Source organism: Fistularia commersonii, chromosome 22, assembly GCF_037954325.1.
Source record: "Fistularia commersonii isolate RoL2024-O1a breed Wild chromosome 22, RoL_Fcom_v1.0, whole genome shotgun sequence".
NCBI classification, from domain to species: Eukaryota; Metazoa; Chordata; class Actinopteri; order Syngnathiformes; family Fistulariidae; genus Fistularia; species Fistularia commersonii.
In genome coordinates this window covers 1938136-1960944 of record NC_141305.1, presented here as the reverse complement: position 1 = coordinate 1960944, position 22809 = coordinate 1938136, and the positions used below count along the sequence as shown (strand labels likewise).

Here is a 22809-nt window from a genome sequence, read left to right as displayed (position 1 = left end):
CGGCCCGAGACGATCACTAGTAACTCGACTCTTCGTACGGGACGTTTCCATTTGCTCGTTCGCGTCAAACCGGTCGTCCTGTGCGCAAACCTGTTAGCGTCCTCTCATTCGTGCATTCATTATCTGTACCACTTATTTAAAGGGGCGAAGCGGTCAGCGGATGAGAGGCGATGGCAGGGACAGGCGACCTTTCACCTTCTCACTCACCAGTTGACGTAAGACCGTTCACTCATTCATTCGTCATATAGACCGATAGCCATTCATCCGCTCATTCACGCATTAGACCGGAGGCGGGCAAACTACGGCCCGCGGGCCACATCCGGCCCGTCGGTCTTTTTAATCCGGCCCGCCAAAGATTGGCACAGAATTCATACGTGATGTGAATGATTGGATCGATGAATGCGAGAGCTCAAATTGTTTTTCCTGACACACTTGACTGACACACATGAATGAGCTGGACGTGACGCTATCAGGGAAAAAAGCGGTTTGTGCGTGAAAAGCAAGCAAATGTCAGCAAAACCAAGCTGGTTTTATTTTCAAATTAAATGTCAGACGAGTCTGATATGTACTGTTAACAAATGCGTTTTTTTTTATTTTTTTTTTTATTATATGTATCGTATCTTGTGGTGACCCGCATTTAAGTTGATCCGGCCCCTGAGCCAAAAAGTTTTCCCACCCCTGCATTAGACATTCATTCACCCTTTCACTCATGGATATTCACCCTCTCATTCCCGTGTCACATAAGAACACGCAACATTCACACGTCATACATGTACAACCGTTCACCCTCCCGCAGGTCCTCGAGGAACATGCAACCATTCGCCCTCTCGTTCACAGGTCCTGTAGGGACAGTCAGCCCTTCGCCAGGTCATACATCACATAAACATGCAACCAGGGTCTCCGGTGAACCCCCTGCATGTGTTTGGACGGCTGGAGGAACCCCAGGCAGATGCGTGGAGAAGGTGGAGACCCCAAGGTCTCCTGTGGAAACCCAACCTGGGACCTTCTGGTTCTGAGAAGCATTCACAGCCGCTCCACCCGCTGGCATTATCCAGTTTCTGCTAACGCTAACGCTAACGCCCTACCGCTCCTTCTCCATCTGCTGATTTCAGCATCCGGACGCAGGAGGTCAGACCCAGAAAGCATCTTGAGTTGCGCTCGCCGTCATCTCCGCGACAGGAACTTCTCATGGGTCGAGTCACCCCTGAAGATTGAAACATCACGATTCCGAGCCGAGCTCGAAAACAAGGCTCCGTCACTCGGAAGCTCCCGGAAGTGACCTCACCGGATGATGCATTCGCGGCCTCGTCTCCCCGGCTGACGGATTCGCTCGGACACTCGTGACTCCCGCTGAAGTCGCCGTCCCCCCTAAAAATAGCCGTGACCCGGCGCCTCCCGCGGGAAAGACGGCGCTGGCGGAGAGGCATCTTTCTCCTGGACGTCACAGAGGTTCAAATCAAAGTTTCATGGCGCGGGTGGAGTGAAGCGAACACGCATCTAGAGTCCGTGTGGAGGCCAAGAGTGTCAGATGTTTGATTGCGTCCGTGATCCTTGGAAATGAAGGAATGGTCGTAAAAAAAAATTAAAAATCCAAGAATTTATTCGAATGGATGGAAATGAGCGTTTGCTAGTGAGGGTTTAAGGGGAAGAGCTGAGAGAAACCATGGGTTCAGCTTTGGAGACACTGAGAAGACAGCAGGCGGCGGAGGTGGAGATGTGGAGGTTCTTCTTCAGGAGTGAGGACGATGGAGGAGATGGAAGATGTTCTGGAGATACAAGTCAGACGGAGATGGTTTGGACTGAGGAGCCATGATGGAGCTCTGGGTGGAAGGAAGCTGAGGATGGAGGTCTGGAGGAGGTCCTCCTGCAGAGGAGACCTGTGGATGGAAGCTGGCTTGAGGGAGACGTCGACAACTTCAACTTTAACACCAGGCGGTTTGGAGCGAGAAGCCCGAAGGAGGCGGGAATTGAACCCACGAGGCCTCAGAAGAAGAAGAAGAAGAAGAAGAAGAAGAAGTTTGAGCTCAAACTACAACTTCTGTCAAACATCCACATCTCCAACTTTGTGTCCCGCAGCTGCAGGCTGGAGCTGCAGCTGCAGGCCCGTGTGTGTGTGTGTGTGTGTGTGTGTGTGTGTGTGTGTGTGTGTGTGTGTGTGTGTGTGTGTGTGTGTGTGTGTGTGTGTGTGTGTGTGTGTGTAAGAGTCCCGCACGCCGCCGTGTGACGAGTCTTGTGGTGCAATCTACGTGCGCGCCGTCCCCGGACTGACTGCGGCGGCCGACCAATGAGAGCACCCGACCTGCCGAGGTTGTCCAATCAGAGGCCAGAGCCCCGCCCCCTGCATGACGTCATGCACAAACAGCTGGTCGCTGGCAAGGATGAAAGAGAGAGAGAGAGAGAGAGAGGGAGGGAAAAAAATTGATGTAAAATGTGAAGCGACCGAGAGCTGCAGCCAGGGCTCTCAGCCCGTCTCTCACACATACACACACACACACACACACACACACACACACATACACACACACACTCATATACACACACACACACACTCACTGACACACACACACGCTCGCCTCTACACGATGCGGCTCCCGGAGGGTCGCGGCTCGGGATGCAGCCGCCCGCGGCTCCTGCTGCTCGGCTGCGCGTCTCTCTGCGCCCTCGGAGGTGAGTGACCGACCGCCGCTCCGTCCCCTTCCTCCGCCGGGAGGCCGGCCGCTTCCTCCGCCCGGGAGCTGTCCACCTCCGCCGGGGTGCTGAAATCCGGAACCCCGGTCTCGTCGACGCCGCCGACCGCCGCCGCCACCGCTGCTGCTGCTGCTGCGCTCTTATATATTTATTTCACTGAAAAGATAAAAAAAAAAGAAAAAAGAAAAGACCTCGTCCTCCTCCTCCTCCTCCTCTTCCTCCTCCTCCTCTTCTTCTTCCTCCAGCCTTTGTGTTTCCCACAGATCGCGCTCATTGTGGCGCTCAGGACGAGGTGGAGGAGGTGGAGGAAGCAGGAAAACACACTCTTCATTCTTCTAACACCCCCCCCCTCCCGTACACACACACACACTGTTGTTGTTGTTGTTATTGTGGTCTCCACCCCGTGTGTAAATTGACCATCCCGTGAAAATTGCCCCCCCCTAAAAAAAAAAAACCCCGACCTGTCTGAGGATCTTCTCGCCCCCCCAGCAGACTTGTTGCTGCTCCACTCCATCAGTTTGGGTTCTTCTATCCACTTCCAACTCAAATCCCCCCCCTAATACCTGCAGCTTCTCCAGCCTGAGGTTGTTTATGTGTGTGTGTGTGTGTGTGTGTGTGTGTGTGTGTGTGAGGGGGGTGGTGGGGTTATGGTTCCTCCACGCCTGGTGGGTGTGAGATCCTCCACGGCTTCCCCAGATGGTCAAGCTGTGGGTGTCTGGGGTGGAGGGGAGGGGGAACCCCATCGGTTGCTGCTGTGCGTGCACGTCATTCACGAGCGCTCGTTCATTCATTCATCGTTCATTAGCCGTATGGCTTTTCCTGCTGTCAGGGTCGTGGCGAGGTATCTCAGCTCTGATTGGACGAGAGGCGGGGTCACATAGACGGACGTGCAACCATTCACCCTCTCATTTATTCACCATCGCATTCACTTCACGTGCAAACATTCACCTTTTTATTCATATTTCATGAATACACCATATACACACCATAATACACACCATATAGACAAACATTCACTCTTTCATTCACACACCACAAAGACATAAACCCGTCCACATTTACACGTCATTTAGAAACATGCAACCCTCTCATTCACCCTCTCATAACATTGATTCACCCTCTCATTAACACGTGATATACAAAAAAAAACCAATTCTTTTTTGTTTACACACTATATAGAAACATACAATTCTCCTCTGAACCTCCTGCATGTTGTTGGTGAACGTGGAAAATCCACTTTGAAAGGCCTCCTGTGAGAATCCAACCAGGAACCTTATTTCTATTCTTCTTCTTCTTCTTCTTCTTATTGTTATTATCATTATTGTTGATATTATGGCCTGGCTGTTTTCCCCGGCGCTCATGCCGGAGGTGAAGGCATCTCCAGCAGCCTCCTGCCGCTTTAGATGTTCATTCGGGTTTTGTTTGGGAGGCGGCGGGCGCAAGAACCAGCAGGCGGCGGGACCCCTGCGAGCCGACGCTCAGCACAATTAATCTGAAATAAAGCAGCCGTTTCTCGGGAGCAGGGTTTTTTTTTTTTTTTTTTTTTTTTTTTTTCTGTTTTGGTTTTGCAGCCAGCAGTCACAACGGCCCGCGCTTTTTACAACGGCAGTTATTTGGCTGATGTTTGAGGTTGACAGCGACGCCACTTTTCTCCTCCCACCGAGCAGGACGGGGTTTGAAGTTGAACTTCTGAGCAGAGCTGCAGAAGCCCTTGTAAAAAGTAGCTTATTTAGCGTACGTTGTCTTACAACAGGGCGGCTGGAGCTTCTGCTTCACAGCCAGGAGCTCCCTGGTTGGACTCTTAACATTTCTGAGTGGAACCTCCACGTTCTCCCCGTGTCTGCGTGGGGTTCCTCAGGGTTCTCCGGGTTCCTCACACCGTCCAAACACTTGCAGGAGCTTCACTGGAGACACTAAATGTCTTATAAGCTTATGAATGAGAAGGTGAATGCTTATATTTCAATATGATGCGTGAATGAGAGGGTGAATGACTGTATGTTTCTATGGAACATGAGTATAAGAGGGTGAATGTATGTTTGTACATGATGTGAATGAGTGAGTGAATATTTTTTTGTCTCCATATGTTGTGAATGAGTGAGTGAATTGCGTGTCTCCATACGACCTGAATGAGAGGATGAATAGTTTTTTGTCTCCATATGAAGTTTGAATGAGTGAGTGAATTATATGTCTCTATATGATGTGAATGAGAGGGTGAATTGTTTTTTGTCTCTATATAATGTGAATGAGATGCTGAATAGTTATTTGTCTCCATGTGATGTGAATGAGTGAGTGAATTGCGTGTCTATACGACGTGAATGAGAGGATGAATCGTTTTCTGTCTTAATAAAGTTTGAATGAGTGAGTGAATTGTACATCTCCATTAATGTGAATGAGAGGGTGAATTGTTTTTTGGTCTCTATATGATGTAAATGGGTGAGTGAAGTATGTCTCTGTATGATGTGAATGAGAGGGTGAATGACTGTATGTCTCTATGGAACATGAGTATAAGAGGGTAAATGTATGCTTGTATGTGATGTGAATGAGATGGTGAATTGTTTTTTTGTCCCCATATGATGTGAATGAGTGAGTGAATTGCGTGTCTGTACGATGTGAATGATAGATTTTTTTGTCTCTTTATGAGGTTTGAATGAGATGGTGAATTGTTTTTTGTCTCTATATGATGTGAATGGGTGAGTGAATTATGTCTCTGTATGATGTGAATGAGAGGGTGAATGACTGTATGTCTTCTATGGAACATGATTATAAGAGGGTAAATGTATGCTTGTATATGATGTGAATGAGATGGTGAATTGTTTTTTGTCCCCATATGATGTGAATGAGTGAGTGAATTGTGTTTATCTCTAAATGAAATGTGAATGAAGGAGTGACTGGTATGTCTGTATATGAGTTGAATGAGAGGAAGAAGCGTTGGTGTTGATAATGAATGAATAAATGAATGAACGATACCTTTAAGGCAGGAGTCAAATGTAGTTACCAGAGCAGTTGCAGTAGCTTTTTCTTCTGCGTGCGTTCAAAGCTGCACATTCGGACAAAAAGATCGGGGCCGGGACGTGAACCTCATTGCATCTGCGCGTCTCGGACGAACAAACACTGAAACCGGAGCGTCTGAGCATCTTCCCCACACCCTTCTGTGGAAGGAGCTTCCCAAAATATCAATTTCCAGTGACCTAAAACACAATTTACGTGCAGACGAGCGGCCTCACACACACACACACACACACACACACACACACATGCTGACCAGACCAGGGTTGCAGCTGATTGGATAAGGAGAAGACACGAGTAGGTGTTAGGTTGTTGTCAAGGGGAGGTCGGGGGGGGTGAGTAAACATCAGGCAGATGCAGAAATCAGTCTAAAAACAAAACAAAAAAAAAAAAACAGAAAGGCATTGTATTTTAATTTCATTTCAATCCAATTCCACGGTCGGGATGACGGAGAAGGCAGGATTATGTCTATATTATTGCGTAAAAACAGCGGCGGGGAGGAGATTACCCATTCAGACGTCCGTGCCGCAGCAGAGCCGCCGCCTGCGAGATTACCACGCACGCTTTTTTTTTTTTTTATATTTCCGCATCGTCCTTGTGTCGGGCCTCGCGTAGATGCGACCGCCGCCCCTTGACCTCCTCGGCCTCGGCCCGCGGAAAACACAAAAGCGAGGTGCGGAGGCCGGGACGCTTCGTTCTTTTTTTCCGGTTTCGGCGCTTTAGTATTCACGGCGGCTCCCGTGAGCGAAGGGCCCGGGATTTACCGGCGCTCATTAGAAGGAGCCGCCGAGGGGTCGCTTGGTTTCCTCGCCAACAATTGGAGCCAAAGAGGCGAAAGGAGAAAACGACAGCGGCGTCTATCTTTTTTTAATCACAACTTACGAGTGCAGGTTCCCGCTGCTTTTAAAAGGTTTTTTTTTTTTTTTTTTTTTTTTTTTTTTTTCTTTTTCCTCCTCTCCTCCGCCGAGTTATTGTGCCTCTCGGAAGCTGACGGGGAATGTGTGGGATCGCGGGGCTTTGTGACGGGACAAAGGAGCGAACGCTGCAATATTCGGAGGGTTTTCGCAGATAGTGACCCACATGACCGTGCACGCTGAGGTTGCAGGATCCTTTTTCAGATATTTAAGAGTGAATTAAAACTCAGAAAAATATCCTTGAGGAGTTCTTTTTTTTTTTTTTTTTGTTTAAAATATAACAAATGTAATAATAAAGAATAAAATCCCCATAATAATCTGATATTTCTGATGTATTTTTCTCCCTTCTTTGTCTTGGTAGCTTCTTGTATTTTTTTTTTTGTTTGTATTTTTTTATTACAAAAAATCTTTTTTTTTTTTCTTGGTATATTAATGTGTTTATTTTGTTTCATTTTTAATTTTAAGCTATTTTCCTAAAGTATTAGATAGTTATTTTAATAATTTATCTTTATCTGAGTTCATGGCTCAACATTTTAAAAACATTTTTATTTTACATTTCCTTTCAATTTTGCTCATAATCAGGAAATTTCCAGCTGACCTGAAATTTTTTTTTTTTTCGCCGATGGCGATCTGATAATGAGGTGAAAACAATCTTAGTATCTTTTCTTTTGTTTTTTTTTGCACAATTTGAAAAAATAATTATCTGCACAGAATATTTTGAAAACTTTTACAGGCCAAAGACACATAACAGGAAGTACACAGGATAATTGTATGTTGAATTCTATGATGGTTGAATGAGAGGGTGAATGGCTGATTTCTGAATGAGTTAATGACTGTCGAAATAACGTGAATGAGGGTATATTTATTGAATATTTCCATATGGCGTGTAAATGAGAGGGCATAATTTTATGTTTACATGATGTATGGATGAGGGGGCGAAAGTTGTATGTCCATATGAGCCATGGATGAGGGGCGAAAGTTGTATGTCCATATGACCCATGGATGGAAGTTGTATGTCTTTATGACACATGGATGAGGGGGTGAAAATTGTATGTCTTTATGACCCATGGATGAAAGGGCGAAAGTTGTACGTCCATAGGACACGTGGATGGAAGTTGTATGTCTTTATGACCCAAGGATGAGGGGTGAAAGTTGTATGTCCATAGGACCCATGGATGGAAGTTGTATGTCTTTATGACCCAAGGATGAGGGGCGAAAGTTGTATGTCCATATGACCCAAGGATGAAAGGGTGAAAGTTGTATGTTTTTCTGACCCATGGATGAGAGGGTGAAAGTTGTATGTTTTTATGACCCATGGATGTGAGGGTGAAAGTTGTATGTCTTTATGACCCATGGATGAGGGGCGAAAGTTGTATGTCCATAGGACCCATGGATGAGAGTTGTATGTCTTTATGACCCATGGATGACAGGGTGAAAGTTGTATGTCTTTATGACCCATGGATGAGAGGGCAAAAGTTGTATGTCCATAGGACCCACGGATGAGAGTTGTATGTCTGTATGACCCAAGGATGAAAGTTATATGTCTTTATGACCCATGGATGACGGGGGAAAGTTGTATGTCTTTATGACCCATGGATGAGGGGCGAAAGTTGTATGTCCATAGGACCCACGGATGAGAGTTGTATGTCTGTATGACCTATGGATGAGAGGGCGAAAGTTGTATGTCTCTATGAGGTGTTATTTAAACATTGAATAGCTGTATGTCTCAATGACGTGTACATGAATGAGAGGGTGAATGTTTGTGTCTCTATCCATGGCCCTGTGATGGATCCAGAGTGAACCCCGCCTCTCGCCCAATGACGGCTAAATAAGCTGTCTAGACAATGAATGTATGAGTGTATCTCGCATAAAAAGGTTGCTGATATTTTGCCCTTGCTCACGTGAGCCCGCTGTTTAGCAGCCGTCGTGCACCGAGTCCCTTCGAATGAACCTCCGCGGAATTCGCTTGCATTCCGAGCTAGATGACGGATCCCGAGGCTTTTTGAGCATTCCCGCCACGGTACCGACAGATCCCGCCCACTTCGCCGACTACGTGCTCACCGGCGGGCCGGTCGGCGCAGGTAATACGGGCAGATTACACCCGTCACCTGTTCCGCGGCTTTTTACGCCCGCAGCCTTCCGGCGGTTGTAATCCAAGGATTTGACATTAAGCGGGACACGAGTGAGCCCCAGCGCGCAGGCGTTTCCTCCTCGGCGGCTTAGAACGTCGGGATGATTTCGGGTTCAAGGGGAAGCTCGCGGCTGCGAGGCAGACGGAGCGGTGCTGACGAAGGGAAAAAAAAAACGTTCAGTCTCCATCAAATGTGGTTACCCATTTAATTTGTCTCCACAACTATTCAGGGACCATTTGCTCCTCTCCCTTACAGATTGCCTTTTTGTGACTGAATACTTCACCCGTACGCCTCGTAAGCTTAATGCTTTCAACTCCTTCGGCAGCGTGGAACTGTTCCACTTCAGCGTGCCTGACGACACCATGATGGCCGTGTGGAACCTCATTACCTTCAAGGAGCAAGGGGGCACGTTCGGCGACGGCTGCCCCAACCGCAACGTGACCGTGTAAGACTGTTTCAGGAGCCGTCCCGTGTTTTAGCCCGCAGCTCGAAATCAGCGGCGGTTAACACTCGATGAGGCCTTTTTAGTCATTTCTCGATTTCCCCCCTCCTCAACGCCTCGGCTGTGGTGGTGGAGGCTAATCGAGGACATGTAGGATTGGAGAGGGTTTTTTTTTTTACTTTTATTTGTATTAGCGCCATGCTTCCACTGTATTCTATGTCCAAGGCAAATACACTGCTCAAAAAAATAAAGGGAACACTTAAAAAACACATCCTAGATCTAAATGAATGAAATATTCTTATGAAATACTTTGCTCTTTACACAGTTGAATGTGCTGACAACAACAATCACACAAAAATGATCAATGGAAATCAATTGTATCAACCCATGGAGGTCTGGATTAGGAATCACACTCCAAATTAAAGTGTAAAAACAAACTCCAGGCTGATCCAACTTTGATGTAATGTCCTTAAAACAAGTCCAAATGAATCTGTGTTGCTTCCTGAGTGGACACTATGATTTCACACAAGTGTGATTGACTTGGAGTTACATTGTGTTGTTCAAGTGTTCCCTTTATTTTTTTGAGCAGTACATTTTGCATTTACTCATTTTGCACAAAACTGTTTACCACGCTGGTATTTTTATATCCTGCTCAAAAAAAAGAAAGAAAGGGAACTCTTAAACAACACAAGTCAGTCACACGTGCGTGAAGTCAAAGTGTTCCTTTAGGAAGCATCACTGATTCATTTGGACTTTTTTTAAAGACATTTACATCAACATTTGCGTGTTTTTCCACTTTCATTTTAGAGTGTGACTCCAAATTCAGACCTCCATGGGTTCATACATTTAATTCCCGTTGATTATTTTTGTGTGATTTTGTTGTCATTACATTCAACTAGGTAAAGAACAAAGTATTTCATAAGAATATTTCATCCATTCAGATCTAGGATGTGTTATTTTAGTGTTCCCTTTATTTTTTTTGGCTAGTGTATAATAATTACACAATTAGCGGTTAGCGGTTAGCGGTTAGCGGTTAGCGCTTCAACCTCTCTGCAAGAAGTTGGATTCCCAAGGGGACGCTTTTCTGCGTCCAGGTTCTCCCCGTGTCTGCGTGGGGTTCGATGGAGATCCTAAATTTGCCATCGAACGGTTGTTTGAGGTCCCGTGAAGAATCCAGGGTGAACAGTGACAGGAAAGCACATTGATAATAAATGAATGAATATACAGGACTGTCTCCGAAAATTAGAATATTGTGATAAAGTTCTTTATCTTCTGTAATGCAATTAAAAAAATCTAAAAAATTTTTCATGATATTCCAATATTTTGAGATAGGATTTTTGAGTTTTCTTAAAATGTAAGCCATAATCAACAAAATTGAAATAATAAAACACTTGCAATATTTCAGTGGATTTGTAATGAATCCAGATTGTATGACATTTTTGTTTTTGTAATTGCATTACAGAAGATAAAGAACTTTATCACAATATTCTAATTTTCTGACACAGTCCTGTAATAATGACATTATTATGTATTATCATTTCCCTTAAATGTCTACAGATTTTTCCCATATTTTTCACATTACTATGAAAACAAATTCACTTCCACTTCAAGCTTTTTTGCAATATTACTCATATTTCAATATAGCATGATAACTTAAGTACAATGCTAATCATTGTACCACGGCACTTCCAGCTCAGGGCTTTTAGAAACATTTTTAGGAGCTTGTACTTCAAACCAAGGGCCGATGTCACTGAAACACCCTGGTTTATTTTAATATTTATAAAATAGAGCTGGATTTGAGCGCTGATTTTTGATGTCCCTTATAAGGGAGCGCATTCGCAGCCTTCCTGGTTTCTTTACCGACGAGAACATGAATACAAAGTCCAAGGGCGGGTCAACGTTTCAATTTAACCTCCAACCGAATGAATAGAAAATACAATAAACCATATTTACATTGGAATTTACCACTTTGCTCAAATTCCATTCACTTGGAACGCGGTTGTTTGCGCGATAGAAAAAGAATAACCCATAGCAACAACCAAGTGAGGAAGAGGAGATGTTTAAACGGTAAGACCGTCAACCTTCGGGGTCGCAGGGGAGAAGCTGCGCCGCTCGTTTTTGACGCCTTGTTTTTGTGCTCGGCAGGTACTTCAGGTCCGGGGCTCCTCCGGTCATCAACCCCTTGTACACCCGCTTCCCGCGGGACACCGTCGTCCCGGGGTCCTTCGCCGTCACCCTCACCTGGACCCTCCCGAACCGCACCACGGGGGCGTTCAACGTCACCAGCCCGCTTCCCGGGGACTGGTTCCTGGCGGCGCACCTGCCCAAGGACGAGGGCAAGATCTCGGTCAAGGTAAGACCCGGCGTCCCCGAGGGGACACCCCGGATGCTTAACGTCGTTTTCGGGGCGCACACATTCGCTTGTTTAGCGGTGGACCGGGAGCGCTTCGCCGGCCGATCGGACCCTCGTCGGTCCCGGACGCTGTTAAAAAGCCGATATTATATTTATCCCAAAGCACTTGTCGCTATTTACCCCCAAACCCTCCCTGTCTTTTCTGCAGCCAGTTCCAGAATTCTAAAGTCGTGCAGGCACGCTCACTTAAAAAGCACTCAACGTCAGAATCTCTCTGTGAAGATTATGCAGCCGCTGAAGTAATTACATTTTTCATCCCCCGGGGGGGGGATTTTTTTATTTTTTTTATTTTTTATTTTATTTTATGTAGTGAAACTTTAATTCCTGCTCTGCACCGCAGGAAGAGAAACCCAACCGTCGGATTCGGTAGCGACTTTTGTTGTTACTGCGCCGTCCGATCGGATAACGCGTGTTACCGTCGTTGTTACTTGACTGCATTTGTGGTGTTTTGGAAAGGAAAAGAAGAAAAATAAAATTATTGTCGTTGCGGAGAGACGTTGTGCGGCACAGAAACGTTCGGTTCTGCAACACACTCGGGGTGAAAAGAAGGAAGTGATAGAATGGAATATAGTTCAAGTCTAATTGAGAGAGGACGAAGGTCTTAGACGTGTCGTTGGCGTCTCCGTAGGTTTATTGTGAGCGTCTTTTTCAATTTAAACATGCCAATGCTACTGTGATATTGTACTGCATCCAATCACATTCTATTATTAATGACCTAGAGACAGCACTGCCAGCCGGCAGACACGTAGATAGATGGATAGAATATTTTCAATTTCTACATAAACTACATTATTAATGTCATTGTTGTTGTTGTTGTTGTTGTTGTAACAATTATGAAAATAATAAATATTATAAATTTGATTTAGGCACCTCACTCGACGTCACAGACATATGCACAAAATATAAATGTTAAAGAAACAATGAAAATTATATTTAAAATACAGATAGATAGATAGAAAGATCTACATGCAAAATATATACGCTAAATTATTATTATTATATTATACAATGACAGTTATATTTAAAATATAGATAGAAAGATTTAAATCGATAAATAGATTTTTTTATATCGACATACAAAATATATACACTAAATTATCATTATTATTGTTGCAATTGTTATCATGATAATAATAATTCTTATAAATTTAATTTAAAGCTTGTCACATGACATCACAGACATATAGATATACACAAAATACAAATTTAAAAGAAAAAAAATAGTTAGAAAATGTCTTTAGAAAAGATAGAAAAATTGTAATAGGTTCATATTATAAGACATACCTATATGTGTGTGTGTGTGTGTGTGTGTGTGTGTATGTATGCGTATCTGTCATTTCCATGCTGTGATGCTCTCTCTCTCTATACACACACACACACACACATACATATATAATGCATAAACATATACAAAAATATAATACAAAATATATGTGTTTACAAGTATATGCGGGTGTGAATATATATGTATGTATAAATATAAATGTATGTCTTTATATACACACACCCACGCTCACACACACACATTTACATATGTATGTGTATTAGTATATACAGAATGAGATTAGTATGAGGGATAGATTTATGATATGTGGGTGCGAGTGCATATGTGTGTGTGTGTGCGTGTGTGTGTGTGTGTGTGTGCGCGTGTGTGTGTGTGAGTGAATGGATACGTGCGATAAAAGCGAACGGTGATGAAAGCACTCCAGACGAAAACGAAGTAGCGAAGACTTTGGATTTTGAGTGGTTTATCGTCGTGAGTAATTAGCATAATTAGCTAATGACGCTAACAGGTCCACCTCATTTACATATCACAGATATTCATTGAAGACCGGGATTCTTCAGGTTCATTCTTTGAAATCTCTTCGCTCAAATATTTTTGAGAATGCCTTCACACGTTTTCTCATCGCAACAAAATATTTTCAGACTCCACGGCTCCAGGGAAGACAAACACCAACGTTAGATCCGTCGGTGAGGAGACTCTCAGTCACCCAGATGTTGGCACTTTCCGGCGACTGAGCCAGGAAAGAGCCAAATCATCTTCAGGAAATTAACCGAGTTCTGTTGTGATGATAAGGTTTATCAGAGACGGTTATTACGCGTTATCTTAAGCTTAGGATGGGGAAAAAAATAAGGGAGCAATTAGCTTTATTTTATTTCCCAAGGGAGATGTTCATTTCTTTCACAAATCCATGTCAACTTCATTTCTGCTGGTGAAAACTTTAACCTTGCGATATGTGGAATAATTGATTTATTGGAGTCGGCTCCCGCGTGCGACACACACACACACACACACACACACACACACACACACACACACACACATATTAGTTAATGGCCTTCCTGTCCGAAACCCACTCCGGCATCGTCGAAACAGAAGTGATGCTACTGTTGAAGACGCTGCAAATCATACCACACTGCGGTGTTAGAAATGTATTGGCGTTTACGTATCGGTTGCCATGGCGATGTAGAAGATGCCTCTCCACTAACGCGGGGGCGTCGGCAGCTCGGTTGGCAGAGCGACCCTTCAATTACGGGATTGGCGGTTCGATCCCGCCGCTCGCGGCCGCCTGCGTCCGCTGTGTCCTTGGGCAAAACAGTGAACGCCCACCAGTTGCTCCAAGTGTGTGTGTGTGTGTGTGTGTGTGTGTGTGTGTGTGTGTGTGTGAATAAACGCATGGAATATGGTGTAAAGTGCCTTGAAACCACTAAGTGTGGAACAGCGATAAAAGTGGACTGTATTTTCCATAAGATGAGTACCACTGTTTAGCAATCATAGCATTAGCCGTTTATCTATTATCTATTGAAAGTGGTGTTTACTACAGGACTTCTTCACGTTCTTTCCTGTAAGTGCCGGATAGCTTGACAAAGTGTGTGGATCTTCTGGATCTTCTGTGGATCTCCAGAATCTTCTGGCCTGCTCGGCCTCAGAGGGGTTTCCAGGGCTCGCAGAGGAACATCTACGTCCTAGTCGAATAAGTGCGGAGTTAGCTAACGGCTAACGAGAAGATAAAAACGATTCAAGTCATCTGATGGTCCATGGTTGTTATTCCATGAACGCTTCCACCTTCATGCTGTTCATGTCATCTTCTTCTTCTTCTTGGAGTGCAGTGCTTGAGACGCTTGTCTCGCCTTCCGTGGTCCCTCGCTGCCGTGGGAATGCAAAGCTACAAGGTTGCCTCCTGGAGGAGGCTACCTCCTGGAACCAGACAAGTTGTAAGATCTTTTTTCCTGACCAAAAGCAGAAGAACCAAGAAACGTGGACCTCAAGTCCACCGTCCTACGGTTCCACAGAAACTCATGTGATGTAGGTGATTGATGGAACTCACGAGTCACGCCTATGAGCAGATGCTTCCTGTAGAGAGCGGATAGCAAGTTTTACAAACCTGTGGTGGTTACAGGCTAGATGTTTTCTTGTGACAAAATGGTCCAGGCTCTTCTGGCCTACTAGGCCTCAGAGGGGTTTCCAGGCCTCGCAGAGGAACATCTACGTCCTAGTCGAATAAGTGCGGAGTTAGCTAACGGCTAACGAGAAGATAAAAACACTGCAAGCTACCTGACGGTTATCATTCCATGAACGCCGTGGCAGCGTCGTCTTGCTGACGTCGCTGAACGAAGAGCTTGAGATGCTTGTCTCGCCTTTCCGTTGGAATGCAAAGCTACAAGGTTGGCCCCCTGGAGGAGGCTACTTCCCGGAACCAAACTCCAGCTCGACCAGAACTTTTCTCCTGCCCGAAAGCGGCTTCGGTCACTCTGTCTTCCGAAGTCCAAAGCGATTTGTCAAGCATCGGAAAGACTGACGGCGCCATTTTCAACCGTCGATGGCTGGTGTGACTAAAAAAAAAAAAAAAAAAAAAACCTTCGAATTCAGCGTCGGCTAATTAGAGGAGAAAATGAGGAAGTTAATTTAGTGCTGCGTGGTAATTAGTCACACACAGGGAGTGGTTTAACGGAGAATTATTTATAGGGTAGCAAAGTGTACGTATAGCATTGTTTTATGGTTACTTGGCTCCTTGTCGGTTGATGGGAGAAAAATGTAATAAAGCGTCGGTAATTTCACCGAGATTAGTATTTCGCCTGGTGTTGCAGAGCTTAAAGAGGCAGAACCGCACAGGAGAGCTCCCGTCGGTCTCACAGCGCTCCTGTATTTGAACACATAAACGGCAGCTGATTTCCATTTCGGGCAATTTATTTGTCACCGGCGTTGCGTTTAGTCGTGCTTGCTTTGCGTTCTCTGCCGGCTGGCAAGACACGACAGCATAAAAAATAAAAAAAAAAAATCATCAAACGTTACTGCTAACGGTGCGTTATTGGTTTGCTTAGGGGACGCAGGGAATAGAAACTCCCGCGGTTAAAATGTGAACGGCTTCCAATCAGACATTGTGTGTGGATGGAAAGCACAGACCGTTTTCTGAGTTTTGCTTTCTCAAGCAATTTTCTGGCATTCAATTTGTTTTTTGTTGTTTGATGCCGGGGAAAAAAATAACACAGGCGTACGGAACGGAGGCGAGACGCCAGAGCTGGATATCGTCCGTCCATTCCCTTCTGAAATGTCCTCAATGTCTTCTTCTTTTCTCCTTTCGGCTTTTCCCTTCTGGGGCCTCGGCGAATCCACCTTCTCCATAGATCACTATTCTCGGGATCCGGCTCTCTCACACCAGCTAACTTCATACCCTCTTTTTCTATGTCCATAAATCTTCTCTGGTCTTCCTCTCCGATTCCAACATCCGTCCACCAATGTATTCACTATCCATCCTCTACATGGTCCAACCATCTCCGTTTGGCTTCTCTGACCTTCTCTCCAAAACATCTAGCATGTGTCGTCCCTCTGATGGACAATTAGCACTTTTTGATTATGCCGAAAGCGTAATCACAGCTAACAACGCTAACTAGTTGTTTGACTCTTCTTCTCTTTTGGGCTTTTCCCTTCAGGGGTCACCACAGCGACGCCACCTTCTCCATCTAATCCTATTCTCTGGATCCTCCTCTCTTACTCCAACTGACTTCAACCTTCTCTTTTGTCTTCTTCTAGACCTCCAACTCCAGCATCCATCTACCAGTATATTCTCTTCCTCCTCTGTCCATGACCCAACCAACTCAGACCTTCTCTCCAGAACATCTACCATGTGCCGTCCCTCTGATGGACTCATTCCTGATCCTCTCCATCCTGGTCACTCCTACAGAGAACCTCAACACCTTCTTCTCTGCAACCTCCAGCTCTGTCTCCTGTCTTTTGGTCATTGTCAGCGTTTGCAGATCATCTCACCACCGTCTCCTCCACCTTTCCTTTCCTTCTGGCTGATGTTCTTCTATCTCATAGTCCCACTGACACTTTTCTCCATCCATTGTGACCTGCTTGAAACCTGTTTCTTCACCTCTTCTCCACAGTCTCCTACGCTCTGGACTGTTGACCCCAAGTACTTGAAATCCTCCAACTTCTTGATCTCCACTCCCTGTAGCCTCACCATTCCACCCGAGTTCCTCTTATTCACACACATACACTCTGTCTTGCTGTGACTAACCTTCATTCCTCTCCTTTCCACCTCTCTAGATGTTCCTCAACCTGTTCTATGCGCTCACTACAGATCACAATATCATCAGCAAACATCACGGTCTATGGAGATTCCTGTCTGTTACCCCTACGGCACACCTCATCGCTGTCTCATAGCGAGCATACATGTCATGCACCAGTCTAACATACTTCTCTGCCACTCCAGAGTTCCTCATACGATTCCTCTCTTATTCATCGGCCCTATGGAACCATAAAAGCATTCATCCCCTCAGTCAGAGCTGATCCCTGATGAAGTCCCATCTCCACCTTGAACTTCTCTGCTACACACTTCAGAAATAATAATGTATAAAAAATAATTCATAATAATGTAGAGGCTCTGACCGAACCGAGCGAAAAAAAAAAAAAAAAGGGCACAGTCGGATTAATTTTTCAAGATTTTCAGACGATTTAATCTATTTTTCAAGGGACTGCGGGTTAAATGTCCTTCAAACTTCCCCCGTTCCGTGTCGTAAACGCAGCTGATGACATTGGATAATCTATCTCTACAAATTGTACCCTGTCCGCCTCCCCTCGGGTTATGTTCCTTATTTTACGGTCATTAGCCAAAGCGAGCTGCGAGCTGTGTGGATCCCCATCAGGAGTCGAGGTCCTCTGGTGAACCAGGAGCGTGGCCTCCACTTGAAGGTCCATCTGCTAACGCCGCCGCCGCGTCTTGGTCTTCATCTTCAGGGCCTCTCCGAAGAATGCCAGTATCTGTTCCAGCCCCAGCTGATCGTCCAGAGGATGATGGGGATATCGCTGCTCTATCCCGGCTACTTCATCGACCAGATGATCCCCGTCCACAACCGATCGGCGCTCTACAAGTGAGTCGCTTTTGCTTTAAAAGGGTTAAAAGACGAAATGAAATATCTCATTTTATGTGTAGATTTAAAAATTCTACAAACGCAAGAATCAATAAAAAGGTCAATAAAGTATATTTGATCTTAAATTCTGGTGATGATTATAAATACATGTATTTATAATCAAGTACACAGGTGTGTGCAAACGTTTGTGTGTATATAGAAATAAAAATCTATATCTATCTATCTATCTATCTATCTATCTATCTATCTATCTATCTATCTATCTATCTATCTATCTATCTATCTATCTATCTATCTATCTATCTATCTATCTATCTATCTATCTATCTATCTATCTATCTATCTATCTATCTATCTATCTATCTATCTATCTATCTATCTATCTATTGTTTCTTTTAAATGTGTATTTTGTGTGTATAAATATGTTTTTGTGATGTCATAGAGTGTTAAGTGAGATGCCTTAAATCAAATGTAGAATAATATTAATAGTAGTTATTATTATGATAATTATTCGTATTTATTAACAACAATAATAATAATACTTAAAGTAATAATAATAGTAAAAATAATATTAATACATATTATTTTTATTGTTGTTGTTGCAGTTGTTGCTGCTGGTACTGCTGTTGCTGTTATTGTTAAATTATCATATATTGTTGTCATTCTTATTATTTATAACAACAATAATAATAATAATAATGATAATAACAATATTACTATTATTAATAATAATAATAAAAATAATAATTGTTAGTTTAGTAGCCGTAGTAGTAGTAGTAGTAGTTGTAAGAAAATTATAATAATGAATATTGTATACTATGACGTATATACAGGACACATTCCTGAACAGGACCGTCTCAGAAAATCAGAATATTGTGATAAAGTTCTTTATCTTCTGTAATGCAATTACAAAAACAAAAATGTCACACATTCTAGATTCATTACAAATCAAGTGAAATATTGCAAGCCTTTTATTATTTTAATATTGCTGATTATGGCTTCCATCTTAAGAAAACTCAAAATATTAGAATATCATGAAAAAGTAATTTTTATTTTTTTAATTGCATTACAGAAGATAAAGAATTTTATCACAATATTTTAATTTTCGGAGACAGTCCTATATGTGCGTGAATGAGAGGGATCTGGAGAGGCTCCAAGGAGTGGAGATATGGAAGGTGGAGGTGTTTACTTAGCAAGGGTCTGGAGCAGAGAAGAACACCTGGAGAGAAGCGTGCAAGAAGGTTGGAATGGGTGGAGAAAAGAAGTTTCTGCTAGAATGAAAGGAAAGCTGGAGAAACCGGAGGTGAAGAGCAGCCATGTTGTCTGGTTTGGACCAGAGATGAAGATGTGGAGGTTCCTCTTTGTGGACGTTGAGTCCACCAGAGGCACCGCGCATGTGAGATGTTTTGAAGATAAATGCTAGCAGGCTGGAGGTCTGGAGGACCACCAGAGAGGAGATTTATGGATGCAGGGGAGAAGGTTAGATGGAGGCAGATGATTGGCTGTGACCTCAGAGTGGAGCAGACCAAAGGTGGAGAAGAAATAAGAAGTAACCCGTCTGTGCCCGTGCAGGGTGTTCATCCCCAACTACGTCTCCAAGGTGAAGGTGCAGCTGGTGAACTGCAGCGCCAAGAACAAGAGCAGCGACAGTTGTCCCGTGGTGTTGAAGATAAGAGCTCGGGCGCCGCCGGTCCACAACTCCAGCGCCCTGGACTGCAGGGAGTGGAACCCGTGCGAGCTGGAGAGCCTGGCGCCCGCCTGGGAGCAGTGGCACTACATCCTGGTGGAGAGATATCTCAGCAACTCCGACGTCTACTTCCGCATCGGGGTCCACGTGACGGGTGAGCGTGTTCCTTGAGGTAGTTCTCAACCCATAGAGACCTTCGGGGTTTCATATCTTGAAGGATATGACGGCACGTTCCTCCTCGCAGAAGGTACCAGAAGGTCCAGGGTTCTGTGTGGAGGCTCCATGTTCTACCTGTATCTGCGTGGGGTTCACGGAGACTCTACATCAGGGGTGTCAAATTCAAATACACAAAAAAATAAAATCTTCCTCCAGATACGAAAATGAACCCAAACAAGTTTTGCTTAAAAACAAAATATGGAATAGCTTAATATTATACAGTGATCTCTTGCTATAACGCGGTTTATTTTTCACGGTTTCGCTACTTCACGGATTTGCATGGTGCATCGTGTTCTGCATTCTGATTGGCTAAAAAGTCACTCCGCTTCTTCTCTAGCTGTGCGTCAATAAGGTTGCAGTTTAATACGTACACGTACGTAAAACAGCTTGACGAATTTACATGACGTACGTGCAAATTCTATCGCGATTTCGAGTTTCTCTAAAAGCCATAATGTTGACAAAACGCTCCGGAGCGACAAAAGGGCCCAAAAGTTAGCGGAAGATGCTATCTATGGCAGATAAAGTTAATCTTCTGGACATGCTAAGGGAAGCTAAAAGCTATTCGGCTGTAGGTCGACATTACGGAATGAATGAATCTTCCGTTCGTTCCATAAAGAAGGAAGAAAAAAACATAAGGACGACAGCAGCGAGAAGTTTTAATAACAAATACAAAAAGCGTTGCAACTGTCCGCAATTTTTTTCATAATCATTTTTTAATTTTCTCCCGTTTAATCCAATTACTCAGGTCGCGGTGGGCGGAGCTAATCTCCGCAATTTGAAGCCTTCTGTTCACATTGATGATTAAAATTATTATTTGACAGTACAGCACAGAAGTTATTTGTTGAAAAAAAACATTTCTAAAGTACGGTACTTTTATTTGTGAAACAAATGGTTGAGCCTGTAAAATGGTTTGTTTTTCTTTTCAATGTATAATAGAGTATTTAATTGTATAATAATTAAAAAAAAAAAAAAAGTTTCTACTTCACGGATTTTGCCTATCGCGGGTTCTTTTTGGAACGTAACCCCCGCGAAAAACAAGAGTATACTGTATAATATATAACATAATATTGCACACGTGCAATAACCTGTTTTCTGCCTAACTAGCAGGTTGCTAGTATTAGCATAAGGTTGCTATGACTACTGCGCTCAGAGGAGAGGGCGTTTATGGGTCCGGTTGTGATTTTCGTGCCAAAAAAAAAAAAGCAGAAAATTATGGGATTTGTAGAATTAGCGATACATGCACTGTAAAACAGCTCTAACAGTAATTAGGTCCGGCTTTGAGGGCAAATATAATTACAGTGCGGGACAAATTTGGCCCGCGGGCCGGAGTTTGACACCTCTGCCCTTCATTGTCCACTCACATTGTTAATCGTTACGAAACCGAAATTGTAACCGACTGAAAACAGGGAGAAAAATCATCCTCCACCCGACGTTCTTCTTCTTCTTCTTCTTCCTTTCCTTTGGCCTTCACAGGTCCATGCAGCCAATCATCTGCTATCATCTGACCAGCTGACTCAACTCATGTCCATTCATGTCTTTGTGTGAGAGTCATACAACTTTCACCCTGTCATTCGCGCACCTGGACGATGGAGGGTCTCCAGTGAAGCTCCTGGATGTGTTTGGACTGTGAGGAACCCGGAGAACCTGAGGAACCCCATGGGGAAAACATGGAGCCTCCACATAGAAATGTGGGAATCCAACCAGGGAGCTCCTGGCTGTGAGGCAGAAGTGCTAACTTCTGGAGGGGGATCCAACCTGGAGCCTCCATGTTCTTCTTGTGTCTGCCTCAGGGTTCCTCATGGTTCCTCGGGGTTCCTCAGGGTTCCTCATGGTTCCTCGGGGTTCCTCGGGGTTCCTTGGGTTCCTCAGGGTTCCTCAGGGTACCTTATGGTTCCTCGGGGTTCCTCGGGTTCCTCAGGGTTCCATGGGTTCCTTGGGGTTCCTCGGAGTTCCTCATGGTTCCTCAGGGTTCCTCGGGTTCCTCAGGGTTCCATGGGTTCCTTGGGGTTCCTCGGAGTTCCTCTTGGTTCCTCAGGGTTCCTCGGGGTTCCTCGGGGTTCCTCGGGGTTCCTCAGGGTTCCTCACAGTCCAAACACATCCAGGAGCTTCACTGGAGACCCTACATTATTCAGAAATGTGAACAAGAGGACGAACGATGTCCCCGTGATGGACATTCTTGAGTGCAGCATAAGCGCTATACATAACAAAGGAAAGGAATGCATAAATATATATATTTATGTTTATGTTCATTTAAGGTAATGTTTTCTCTGCGGAGTAAATTTTGTCCGGCGACAGCGAAAAAAATTCACGGCGGGGGGGAAATTACCGAATCGAAGAAAATACGAATTTTATCGCCCGCGAGTCGAACAATGAATCTGCCCTTGTTTTACGGCGCCGTCACGTCGCCTTTGAGCTCATAAAAAACTTTCCCCCTCCTTCCTTCTGAGAAACAACTGCACGGGGAAAAATCGGATCTAGCTCTCGACGGCTGTAAACTTTTTATAAATTATTTTCCAGATGTGGAAGCGGTTTTATTTCCAGATTTACTGCTAGGCGTCGTGTTGACTCACCGTTTGGTATCTTATAACAAGCCGGGTATATCTCGCTTTATTGAAGATTCAAAAATAAACAAAAAACATCATTGTTTGACGGTATGGAACGTCTTCAAGTGAAGAAATTCAAGTCCAGTCGCCACGACGAGAAGATTTCAAACTAACAAAGAAAGAAAACAAACTAACTGAGATGTTTAACCCTCTCAGGCTCAAATTAAGTTGTGGCGTAATTAGCTAAGTAGCATTTAGCTGTCGCAAATCTGCAACATCTGCCTGGAGAGGGTTAAGGAGGTTCTCGCTCCTCCGGGTCCTGCAGAATTCTTGTCGAAATCTTCTCGCCGCGGCAGCTGGACTTAAATGTCTTCACTTGAAGACGTTGAAGAA

The 22809-nt window shown here is 44.3% G+C and overlaps 1 protein-coding gene across 2 annotated transcripts in view; it reads left to right on the top strand.

Moving 5' to 3' along the window:
* Positions 1-2216: 2216 nt before the first annotated feature.
* Positions 2217-22809, top strand: part of tmem8b (transmembrane protein 8B) — a 70501-nt gene continuing 49908 nt past the window's right edge. Inside the window, exons 1-5 of one of the 2 annotated variants that reach the window (XM_086170005.1) lie at positions 2217-2667; positions 8996-9185; positions 11328-11535; positions 17837-17970; positions 19543-19811. In XM_086170005.1, coding sequence (XP_086026131.1) covers positions 2343-2667; positions 8996-9185; positions 11328-11535; positions 17837-17970; positions 19543-19811 — 1126 coding nt within the window. In that variant the 5' untranslated portion in view covers positions 2217-2342. The remainder of the gene's footprint in view (positions 2668-8995; positions 9186-11327; positions 11536-17836; positions 17971-19542; positions 19812-22809) is intronic. The other variant, XM_086170006.1, reaches the window with a different exon arrangement.